General features: G+C 39.7%; 1 protein-coding gene across 4 annotated transcripts in view; it reads right to left on the bottom strand.

Moving 5' to 3' along the window:
- Positions 1–12995, bottom strand: part of TDRD1 (tudor domain containing 1) — a 43929-nt gene that overhangs the window by 22752 nt on the left and 8182 nt on the right. For all 4 annotated transcript variants that reach the window (XM_014525832.2, XM_025192141.1, XM_025192138.1 and 1 more), the window contains exons 5-12: positions 12223–12328; positions 11183–11246; positions 10267–10371; positions 9656–9838; positions 8366–8509; positions 5927–6095; positions 1374–1460; positions 972–1154 (exon numbers count right to left, since the gene is read on the bottom strand). In XM_014525832.2, the coding sequence (XP_014381318.1) occupies positions 972–1154; positions 1374–1460; positions 5927–6095; positions 8366–8509; positions 9656–9838; positions 10267–10371; positions 11183–11246; positions 12223–12328 (1041 nt within the window). The remainder of the gene's footprint in view (positions 1–971; positions 1155–1373; positions 1461–5926; positions 6096–8365; positions 8510–9655; positions 9839–10266; positions 10372–11182; positions 11247–12222; positions 12329–12995) is intronic.

Genomic DNA, 12995 nt, shown 5'->3' with positions numbered 1-12995 from the left:
TGATGATTTTTCCTTCTATTGTGAATAACCTTTACAGACTAGAGCTCTCTGTTTTTATGGGTCACAAGAAACAGCTTTACTCTTACAAGGCAGCTTACAAAAAGTAAATAGTAGACTTTTGATTGCATTTTGGTATAGCCTGTAACCATGAATGGGAATGTAAGCTGGTCTACTCTTAGAGGTTGATGGCTGCCACTCATAAGTGTCGAATATCTTAGGAGTTGCTTTGCAGACAAAAGCAAGTGCAATATTGGAGATTAGACAGAGCCATGTTACACTAGGTAGGTTTATCCAGAGCAGCAGCTAAAATGACTACCAGGAAAACTTATCCTGAAGATACAAGTGACAAGTTAAATGTATTCCATGACACACCCAAACTGTAGCTTCCATATCTCATGCCCACATTCTCTCAGGGAGCACAGCTCAAAGAATCTCTTCTTTATGCCGTGCATACATCATAGCAGTCATGACTGTGGGCATGTACTAAAAGACTTGGTCCACCCAGGGAGCAGAGCTCATAAGGTAAAACAGGGGCATTATGGATCTTTACTTCAGCTATCATAAAGTAAAGGGACACCACACAAGAAGCAGTTTATTACAGATGTTTCTAGCACGTTCAACAACCAACATGAAATATTTTGACTTAAGAATACACAGAAGAAACATCATGTAGAAATCAAGGCAGAAGGATATGATTTGGCCAAGTTCAGACTCTCCATTATTTGACTGGAAGGGGGGTATAGAGGGGTGGAAATCAACCTTTTTTCTTTTTTAAAGCTAAGAGTCGCATGCAAGTCATACCCTATGGCTCTTGATTTATTCTCTCTACACTGCTTTCCCTCCTTATGGTTCCAACTCCTTCCCCTTGGACTTTCAGATGCTTTATGTTAGGAAGGAAAGAGAACATGTAAAAATGCTAAGTTATATAAACACTTAACTTTAGAACAGACTAAATAAAGACAGTCACTTACGGCCATTATGCAGTTGTTGACAGAAAAAGTCTTCTGGATTCTGAATATGGGAAACTATGCCAGAAAACCTATCTCCAACAGATAATGTGATAGCCTTTATGGTTAAATGATTGTTGTGATCCAGCCTTTTATTTTCAGCCATTATGCCTTCATTTCCTTCAGAATCTGTTTCTAACAGGGTACCTAAAAATAACGGAAACAAGACAAGAGATTGTATTTTTCTCTTCTCAGCAAATATTCTAATATTATCACATTCTGTATAACAATGCCCGATATTTTAAAACAGCAGCTGAAACCAGAAGGCAGCCAAACTCTGCACCACCACATTATGATACATAGGGAAAAATGCCACCCCTCAAATCTCAATGTTAAACAAAAATGTAAAGTAAACTGCTTACTCACTTTTCTCTGAATGCATTTGTTCATTGTTGCTCCTCTTTGGACTCAAGTCAGATCTCATTTCAAGAAGTATGTTACCTAGGCGTTTCCCTAAAATACAAACTGGTAAGCTAAAACTAGTTTGCCATAAAGCAACAACATGCTAAAGTTCTGTTTTTAAACTAGGTTACTTCAGTAAGCTGGTGCTTAGAACATGTCTAATTTTACCTGTTGGTTAATTGCCTAGCATGCATAGCCTAGGCCAAAAAAGCCCCCTGGGAGGTTCAAGGTGGTTTGACAATTCTTTCTACAAGACGTCCATCTCAAAAATGGTTGTTGCCTTGCTCTTTTCACTTAACCAAATATTGACATTGACAGGCATACTCAATTTCAGTTTTTCAGAGAAATTCAGCATTTTTCCTCTACAGAAAAAGCCTTGCTTACAGCACCAGAGTACAGATTAATTTGAATTCAAACTTATAATTTATTTCAACTCTTAAGAAGTTAAAGACCAAATCCTTCCTGGTTGGTAACATCTGTGCATCTTTCTTTTTCTTTTAAATATAAGAAGTAACAGTTCAAGATTTTCAATCTGAAGGAAGTGGGACATAATTAAAGGTAAGTGATTGTATAAAACAGTTACCCATGCGTGTAACTGAGAGAGATGATACACACCCACTCCATCACAGTTCACCAGATGTGTACACACAAATCAACAGTTCTCTCTAGTAGCACCTACCAGAACAGTGCATACAAATTATCTGTCGCCTGCTTCCAAAAGAGGCAAAGAAAGGTAGAGCTGCCCTAATCTCTCCAACCTGTTAATACATGATGGTAGCAGAATGCAGAAGGCAGAGGAAAGGTGGTGGTTTATGAAACAAGTTTGTACAACACACCTCAGAAAGAAGTGACAAAAACAAATTAATACATGTTAAATGATTGCACATTTTTTGCAATGCAAACCACTTCCAAGCTGTGAGTTTTGGTGTTGGGTTTACAAGTCTATTTTAATTAGGAAAACAATCCTCATGTCAACATTTGCCCTGAATGCAATGATGATAGCCTATGACTGACCAGGGAGCCAGCAAACAGGGGCTGCAATTTGCAGGTAAGCAATTTGCAGGCAGCTGCTGGGGGCAAGAGGAAGAAGGGGGAGAAAAGCCACATCTGGAGTCCTGTGTTCAGTCTTGGGCCCCCACTACAGAAAGGATGTGGACAAATTGGAGAGAGTCCAGCAGAGGGCTAAAAAAAAAAACCTTAGGGGGTGGGGGGACATGACTTTTGAGGAGACTGAGGGTACTTATTTAGTCTAGAGGACAGGAGACCAAGAAGGGACTATACAGCAGCCTTCAACTACCTGAAAGGGGTTCAAAAGAAGATGAAACTAGACTATTCTCAGTGGTGGCAGGTGACAGAACAAGGAGCAATGGTCTCAAGTTACAGCAAGGGAAGTTTAGGTTAGATATTAGGAAGAATTTTCTCACTAAGAGGGTGGTGAAGCACTGGAACAGGTTACCCAGAGGAGGTGGAAGCTCCAGCCTTGGAGGTTTTCAAAACCTGGCTAGACAAAGCTTTGGCTGGGATGATCTGGTTGGGGGTGGTCCTGCTTTGAGAGCAGGGGGTTGGATTAGATGAGCTCCTGAGGTCCCTTCCAACCCTAACTTTCTATGATTCTATTTCAGATTTGAGGCACCCACCATAACGTATGAATTGACCCTATTTCAAAAACTAGTTTATTTCTTGTAGAGCTTACCTGCTTGAAGAAGGGCTGGGAAGGAGGAGTAGCAGCCGGCAGGGAAAACACTGCAGGCAGTGGGGGAAAGACGAGCAGCTGGAAGGAAAGAGTCTCAGCAGAGTCCGCATTTATCTATGTTTTTTCCCAGTGGTACCCTTCAAAGCTGTTGCAACACCCTGGTTAAGAATCACTGCGATAGCCTAGTAACTTGGAAAAAGTGTACACATGGAAGACCCACATGCTGCTCAACATGTTGTCAGGAACACCAAAGTAACTTGGGCCCTGACAGAATGAGCCAATAGTTTGAAGACAGTTAGAGAGAGGAAAAAAAAAAAAAAAGAGTCTCTGTGTGAATAATGCTTTACACCCTTTTTATTCCCTGTACAGGACATGGAAAAGCTAGGCAACACTCCTCTCTGTACAGAAAAAAGGACTCAGCATTTGAAAGCACTGAAGGTTCTCGTCACCTGTATCTATATACAAAAAGCTTAGAAAAGACAGTAGGTGGGTTTAGTCTTAAAGGCTGTCTCCGCATTATACCTTAAGTGGAATTTGAGCTAAGGCCTCCCTGGGACACTGCATCTATGAACAGGACAGTACGTGGGCCCTTCCATAACGATCTCGTTTATCCTCTCTCCACATTGAGAGCTACAAAACAGGCTCAACTGTGTGCCATCAGTACAAACAGGATGCCATCAAAACTGTCAGTATGAGATTTAGATTCCAAGAAAGAACTGGATCTTTTATTGCTGAATAGTATCCAATCCTACTCGTATAAAGCTGAGCAGGAAGGGATCTTAAAGAGGTCTTCTACTCCAAAATTCTGCTCAAAACAGCATTGTGTCCAAGTCACCCCACTTTATTTCCAATTACTGCATTTTATTTCCGATGATTATTTCATAACCTCTCTAGATAACACACCTTAACCGCCCCTCTATCCACCCCTAAATCTTCCTTGCTGCAATTTAAATCCATTACTACTTGTCCTGTCCAAAGTCAAGATAGAAATCAATTTACAAAATACCTACCCAGGCAGCAGCATAGGGACTCCTAAAAGCAGACACTGGGACTGAGCTCTTCTTGCACCCCTTTCAGGCAGCACCTGCCTCACAAGCATAGTCTTCTAAATCAGTTACTAATTTAGGTTAAGATTCACCAGTCTAGGTCAGCTGTTCTGGAAGCACAAACTGGCTAGTGGTCTCCTGCTACCTCATGCTGCATTACATTGCCAAGTCATTCAAAAAAGTGTATCATTTTCTTTGGAAGTCTTTAGTGTTTTCAGTTATATTAAAGAAGTTCTTTCTCCAAAACTCTTAAATTGGAATTAAAGTTACTGACTCATATTCTTAAAGATATATATTATGGATGTTGTCTTTATTATCCCAAAACCACATTATAATAAATTCAAAGCTATGTGTACACTTAAAAAATATAAACCAGTAATGATACATACTGCAGCCAAAAGAATCTTAACTCATATTGCAGTAAGCCACAAGAGGGGGAAAATATGAAAAAAAAATCTCATGAGTCTTTGAGAAACAATTTAATGAAGAAAAAAAACCAACCAAATAGAACACTAAAATGCCTTATCTACAGCCACACTTACTAACTATAGCTTAACACTTCTACAGGACAGTTGCAATTTAGGTGCCTTTAGCACGCCTGAAAAAGTTCCTCAAACAAGTATGAAAAAATAATTGAAAGGGAGAATACAAGAAGCAATCCCAAACTGTAGGTCCGTATACAGCAAATGGCTTAAAACAAGTACTACGGGTATGGACAGACATTGGTTTCTAGTGCTAGAGTATCTCAGCACTTTGTAGCACTACAAAAATATGGCGCTATGGGGGCTCATCGGTGTCCCACCCCAGCTGAAAAGCTACAAAGTTACCTCAAAAACAAGCTCCCCAGCCAGGGGGCAAAAGGGAGCTGCTCTTTTGGAGGGGGGCCTCAGTCACTGACAGCTTACTTTGTCACCTGCTGAGAAAGTTTGTCAGTACAGAACCCCCAGCTGCCCGGCTCTGCCAATGAGATTTGCAGCCTCTGTGTTCAGCAGAGCTAGAAAGAGATGAACATTCATCAATTCCAGATAAAACAAAAAGTACTTCCTTGAAGGATTTGTTTATGAAGAGTTCAGATGCTGTCTTTCATATGACTAAAAATTGTGGGCACGTCCAGATGAGTGCAGCCGTGCAGTATGTGGCACTGCAAACACGTCTGCAGCACCACATACCACACACTGAGGTGTTCTCCATGCTGCAAGGGTGCGCTGCTCTGGTTTCAACCCCACCCCCCGTGGGTTTTTTGGATACCCAGGGGTCAAAAAAACAAAACAAAACAAAACGCCAAAAACCAATCAGTGGGAAAAGAAGCAAAAAACCCAGAGCAATGCATGCACAGACAGGGCACGCTGCTGAAAAGTGGAGCTGGGCCGCCTGGAGCTGTGCTGCGGCTAAGTGGCAGAATTGCCGCAGCTGCAGCCCCCAGGTAAGGCCACCCCCAGGTACCTTGCCTACCACCCCCAGGGTAACTTGGCACATGCCAAAGCGCACATAGCACAGGCGTTCCCTGGAGACAAGTAGCTGTGGTGCAAGGTGCACTGCTGCTACTGTCCCTGGGGAACCAGGTGTCCACATTCATCTGGATGCACCCTATGAAACCTAAAGTATTTTAGGACCTGCTCTTTCCAGTTAGAATTCCAACATTTATAGCTAGAATACAAAACCCCTAGAAGTAGAAGTGTGAGGTGCATGTCATTAGGAGGAGGATAGTATAACACCTAAGTATCATAACTGATCTTTGTAGACCTGCATTTATTCCTAAATAACCAAATTCATCTTACCAGAACTTGGGATGACAACATCTACAGCAAAACAAGTCATCATCTCTTCCTGTAGAACATCAGCAATAGCAACTGAACAGTGCTCTCCCATAAAGGGGGTGATAATGCTGGTGAAGTCTTTGTTCCAGCTTCCTTCTTTTGGAACATTAGCAACAGAACACTTAATGGCCTGAAAGAGATAACTGTAAGTTACATTCTTCAACAGAAAACAAAAGATAACTTTGCGGTGAAAAATGCGGCCAACCCCTGCACTAGGATATATATTTACCCTACGTTAACTGTGGCTGTCCCTGGTGTGGTCTGTGGTTCTGCTCCTGATGCCTATGCACCACATGTGCACAAGGTCAGATTCTTTTAAGCCAGAAGTTTTTGTTGCTTCTGTTACTATACAAGTCTTCATCCCCTACTACTACACTAGACTGAACAGAGCACATGTGTCCAGAGGCAGAATCTGCTTGGTCTGCTAGGATAATTTATTGCTACTGGAGCCATCAGGTCGCAAATGCCTTACTTTCAAAATGGAAGAGTTTCTCTAAGGCAAAACTATCATACTTTTCTCTGTTGACATACTGGTGTTATGTTGTCTGCTGTCATCTGGACTTTTTTCAGTCCTGATATCATGAAAAGAACTGCTGTGCATGCTAAAGATTCATGGCTGAAATTCTTAGATGAAGCAAGTATTATTTGGAATCCAGATGCCTTAGGTAAGAAAGGGTTCCAGAAGAGCTCTCATTTGAAAGTGGAAAGCCTTCGCACATGGCTACTGGCAAAAACGGTACTCCCTTACACATGTGGATTCTTGAATTAAATAGATCCTGCACTTTTACATATATCTAGAATAAGCTCCTTGAGACACTAAGGGACAAGACAGGCAGCTATGTACCAAATCCCTTTGATTTCAATATTGAAGACACCACTTACACATGCCTGTTAATTTTTGTGAAGAATCGGCTCACTTTTCACACCTCATTAACAGTTGTTAAACTGATACTCAGAGGACCCCTCTCTAAGAAGAATCTGACAAGACTAGTCAATTCAGAACTGTCACTAGCACACCACTGGTAGCAGTTGAGATAGGTCAAATAATACATTACCCACCTAGAATGCAGTTTCCTGACTGCACGCAAGAATAATTTGAGAACTGGGATGTATACAATACTGAGCTCTCTGTCTGCAGTTTAGACTGCATATTTGCCTTTGTAGGTAATCTGGCATGTTGTGAGATCATGTGATCAAGAAGTCTGAGGTACACCCTTATTAACGCTTGAAACAAGAGACTAGGAAAAGGTATGTGACATGACTGGTCCAATGGAGAAGACTCTCTGCCCGGTGAAGCATGTTTGGCTCCAAAGCTTAGAAATTAAATGCAAGATCCCAAATCTCACTGGGTGCTTACAGATGTGTGAACCCCCCTCCCCCACAAAAAGCTCCCAACACTTTACTTTCAGCTTGGTGAGCCCCCGTACCAAGCACAAAGCATGCCCAGAAGAGGAATCGTGTCAGTTTGACCTGGCTCCCCAGCATCTTGCATGCTTCAGTGGGGTTTTTGGCACTTTTACCTAATAGCTGATTGAATTAGAAAGCTCAAAAAGCCCTGCTGAAGCATCCAAGCTATACAGACACTGGGGAGCCAGGTCAAACCAACGTGGTTCCTCTTCCAGTAAAGCACCATTGTGTTTTTTCCATGTCTGTCAACACCCACTATTCCTTTGAAGTCAACAAATTATAACTGAATTACACAGGTAAGAGTTATTCTAACCTACTGCTGGTCCGCACAGGAGAAACTGCCAATCTACTGTCATAAGCTACTCCATTAACTGAGTTGAAGAAGCACTCTAAAGTGCCCCCACATCTCCTGTATCAGCATTCCTGTGCTTAAAAACAGCAGTGGGGATGTTTGAACTAAAGCTTATTCGAGTGCCCCGGCCACCATTTTTAAATACAGGGACAGTGATACACAAGACGTAGGAGGCTGCTGGAGCTCAGCACTTGCCACGCTCCAGTGGACTCAATTAAATCGAGTCTCCTCCGACAAGCTGCAATTTCAGCAAGTCGAAGCAGCCTCGGCACTCATGTATAGACGCCCTTGGTTCTTGACCTTCCTTGTTAGAATCAATGCACTCCCCAGAAAAGGCCAGTTCTTGGCTTTCATTCATTTTTTGGCTACGGAAAAATATAATAGAGCAATTCTTCTGTTGCAAAGAACTCAGAAAGACCATGACAAGTCAAAACGTTTTTGATGCTACGGATTACTACTTGAAATCTTCGGGTTTACCTTATGAATTGTGCAGGTGTGTATGCCACTAACAGAGGTGACAGTGCTAATACTGCACGGCACTCTGGTTGACTGCACCAGGAACACTCCTAACTTACATTTATTTTAAATACCCAAACCAACTTTTGAGAGGAGGTGGGGGAAGGGGGGGAAAAAATACTCACACAGGGAGGAAACAGGTCAATGTCTCTGTGTAGCTGTTTAATCCTAAGTAATGACGCATTTTCTTCATTTCCATAATCAATATACAATACTAGTGCTTTCTTCTGCACAATGTCAACTTCTTTTACCAGTACTCTGTTCCATGTCTAGATATGAATAAATGGCATTTTGGTTGTAAAAGCTGCAACGATGAGCTCAATATACTCTTTAAATATTTCTTCACAGAAAGAATTGTACCAAATACTTTATTTTATACTCATTTTTACTGCTTTCTTACCAATTTTGTTAAAAAAACAAAACAAAACAAAACAAAACAAAAAACCAAACACTCAAAAAAATGCTCACTGCATCAAAATTACCTGGACAAAAGTTCTCTGTAAAAGCTACCAATAGGTGGCTTGGTCCAAAAGTAAAATTCCATCCTTTAGAAGTACTTGCAGTGCTTTTATCTGCTTTTAAGAGACCTAGGGCATTTATAGACATGCTACAGGAGGCATAGTGGGGCACTTTAATTAGCAAGCTGTGCTAATTGAAAGCACCCAAGTGTTACCTGCATCAGTGTCCCTGCACTAAAAATGGTGGTAGGGCACTTTAAACTAGAGCTCATTTGACAAACTTTAGCTTAAAGTGCCCCACCACCATTTTTCAGTGCAGGGACATTGATGCACGTGACACTGAAGGCTGCCGCAGTGCATTAATTTCCACATTCCAGATTAATCAAGTTTGCTCAGAAGCACTGAATTTATAGACCCACAGAGTTATAGAAGCCCCTAGAGTCTGGTAACAAACACTGAAGGAGAAAGGATGGAAGACAGACAAATGGCAAAAATTCTCTCATCCACTACAGAATCACTGTCAAAAAAGTCAGGTCAGGGATCAGATAAGAAATGGAAGAGTCACATTAACCAAAGTTAAAAAATGATGGGATATAAGCCTTATTCAAAAGTTGTCCAATTGTATTAATGTCAGGTAAGTTCACCAAAACTCTAAACAAATCTGGAGCAATTAATAAATTAAAAAAAAAAAAAACAAAAAACAACCTCTCTAGCAATAATCAAGTCAATTTTCTACATAGTTTGAACCCAGACATAGTTAAATACACTTTAAAATGGTCTGTTCCAAATGCAACAATATATTTACTTGATGAAAATGCTGGTATCTTTACATACACATTAGCACAATATACAACACATCCCCACAAAATGTAGTTTTTGAATGAAAACAGGTATTTAGAAACTTACAGTTCTGTCTTCTCTTAAAAGTCTTACCAGGTGCAAAATAAAAAGTGTTACCTGATCCAGGAAATATTTTGCAACACAGACTTCCCCTCGGGCAGGAACATATTCTTCCTCGTTAACTGTATTAGCGTAACAGTCTTTCAGTTTCACAGTAAGCGTTCTAATATGCTCCAAAACTTCCGGAGAATAGACCTGTATATAAAATTCACTTGGATTCCTGAATTCTGTGACTGTTCCCTAAAAAAAAAGAACCATACTAGAGTAGATTATCCAAACTCAGTAAAGAGTAAGATCCATGATAATTATTACTTTTTTTTTAAACAAGTTTAATACAAAGGTATAATGAAATACTGTAAACATTTGCTATCAAATTAGAATTTGTGCTATTTCTAGAATTCTAATGCCAGAAAAGTTCACTTTTGTAATGACAACTTCCCCTACATAGTACTCTATCTGTAGATCCGAATACACTTTGCAAAGATCGGCAAATATCACTAGCCACATTGTATAAGTGAAGAAACTGAGGCACAGAGCTGAAATAAACTGACCTGGCCAGGAAAGGCATTATACTTAGAAGAGATTAACAATTAAGCGTACCAAGATTCTCCCTCCCCTCCCCCCCACTAATATCACCATTTAATATAGACAGCAATAAAAGAAAATACCTGTATTTCCATAGCTTTTTTGAGCGCTAGATCTTGCAGGTCTGAAAACATAATTTTCTTTATATTATCTTCTGTTCTGACAACATCCACAGGAGATAAGTTACCCTATTTAGAAATGACAATTGTTTATTTAATTAGGGTATTCTAAATATTACCCTCTTGTTGCTGTTCAGGGAACAAACTCCTTAAAATAATTTATGGAAAAAAATTTCCACATGCGTTTAAGTTCATTTTCAGGGAGATCCAGCTCATAAAGCACCCAAGTCACTTTTGAAAGTGGAGTTTAGTCACTTTTGAGAATTCCATAAAATAAAACTAAAAAGCAGTTTAGGTATATTATTGCAAAAATGAAAGCATGAACCGAAGAGAAAACCAAAAGAAGGAGCTTTATGGTATAAGTGCTGCCTAGAAACACTTGGAAATGGAAACCAAGTGATTGCCTCAAAATTCAGCTGTATTATCTTCGATACACTTCTAAAGAGGACTGCATTGAAGAAATACCTTAAAATAAACTTTATCCAACAGAAGCTACCCACAAAGCCCCAAACACTAGCTAAATACTTGAACTAACAGGTTAACATACCAATAAAAGGACAGCTATGAGTAATATTTCTAAATTTGGACTTTTGACCTTAGAATTTTTATAATGCAACACCTACAGCATATGATTTTGTTATAAATAGGATCCAGCAAAACTGAAATCCATAGTTTACACTTACAAAAAAACCCTATAGTTTAAATCAGTAGCAGGCACTTAAGAATACTGTTGCCCTAATTCTTGATTTCAGTTTGTTAAATTTCTATCCCCTTTAGTAAATTTTTTAACATACTTTAAAGTATCACTAGGGTAGATCTATTATCTGCAATAAGCTTTTCTAAATGAAATTCAATCAAAGTAACAGTTAACATGTTATACCTTAAAATCAACCTTTTTCTTTATTTCACCAGGTGGCTTGGCATTTTCTTCATTTTTTTTAAAACTGAAATAAAGTATTTGATTGAAGTCACATTAGTATTCAAGAGTCAGTGGGGAAAAGCCAGCTTAGTAAGTTATTTACACAATCCAATTAAAAAGGAAATGCCAACCCTCATCCCTTTCTGAAGAGGAAGCATGCTATTTCTCACTCATGTAGCAGCCAGTTTTCCCCTCTAACTCTTCATGTACACCAGAATCCCAACAAAGACTTCCAAATATGCAAAGTCAAGGCTCCCCCTCCCACAACTATTGTGTAAATGGTTACAGTAATGAACATCAAGTTAACTAACAAGGTAGTTAACATGCTTTAAGAGCTTATTGTAAAGTATGCTTTCCAGGTCCATTTTCAGGACAGGGCTCAATTAGGATAAATTAATGTTTTAATTCATGGGCCACATCTTCTCACTAGGAACTTCAAGTGTGGCAAAGCCATTTCCATTGAAGTCCATAGCAAAAATTCCCATAACGTGAGATTATGTTGCCAAGCAGATTCTCCCCTCTTCCACAAACAACAAAGTTACACAATACAAGCATTAGTTCCTTTTAATGCTATTTGGTAAATGGAAACAAAGATAACATTATGGAGATGTTATGATGGTGGCTGCAAGATCTCTAATTACGTAAAAAAAGGCAGAAAAAAAAATCCTGATCTTCCAAAGTTTCAACTGAAGCTGAAGAGTCATACACTCACTTGTAAATAAAAAAAAGTTTTATGCCTAACCTTTAGGACACAACATGAAGCCCTAAAATGTCATTTCTGTTGACTTTCTGAGCCTTCTCTTACTGGACCCCCCCCCCCAATGCCCCATTTATTTATTTTACAGAACTCATACTTACAATAGAATCAAATTTATATCTGAGACTGAGCAATGCAAGTTATTATTTCAATACAGAGGTTATAGAACTAGGCTTTTCCACTATCAGAAGTCATACACATTTTTTTAATTCTCTTTGAATTACAAGATATTGCCTTAACTTACTTCTTTTTAACTGGCTTGCATACAACAACATGGGATGACCAATCTTTCTTCTGGCAGTCTACAGAGCAATAATACGTCTGTTTACATTGTGAACATCTCAGGGACCCTAAAATAAATTAGGAGTCAGTAGCGTGCCTAACAAACAGATAAACAGGTAACAATCATTATAAAAGGTAACTTTACATGTATGAACAGTCACCTGTTAGATTACTATATAACAAGGAGGCATTTTTAAATTAAGCTTTGTCCAGTTCTTTAAAAGAAAGGGTGCAGATATACACCCAAGTAAATATAAACATGTACCATTACTTTTTTTGCTTTAGCTACTTAGAATTTCATTCCCTCTCTCCAATGAAAAAGCAAGTACTTCAGCAAACAGTGTTAAACTGCCCCTGCTGTGTTACTCTTGGCTTTTCAAAGCAGACTGATTTATTTTATTGACAGTTATGTCTGATGATTCTGTAATCTTCATAATTTTAAAATAAAGTATGTACTACGCCTACTTCAAAGTTAAAATTAAGTGTAAAGTAGGGGTGCACCGATAGACAATTTTACGGTCGATACTGATCACCGATTTTTAAGGATGCATATTGGCTAATACTGAACCAATTTCCAATACCAGCCTGGCAATGTGGAGAGCTACCTCCAGCTGGTAAGTCTGCTGTGGTGGGAGGGGGGAGCAGGAGGCAGGGCCAGATCAAGGCCCCAATGGGGAGATGTGGGGCAGGGGTTGCCCAGCCAGGGCAGGGCACAGGACAGAGCCACAGCTCGGG

This window comes from Alligator sinensis, unplaced genomic scaffold (assembly GCF_000455745.1).
Source record: "Alligator sinensis unplaced genomic scaffold, ASM45574v1 scaffold1026_1, whole genome shotgun sequence".
NCBI lineage: Eukaryota > Metazoa > Chordata > Crocodylia > Alligatoridae > Alligator > Alligator sinensis.
The sequence above is the reverse complement of the archived record's forward strand: the minus strand, read 5'-3'. Positions and strand labels throughout refer to the sequence as shown.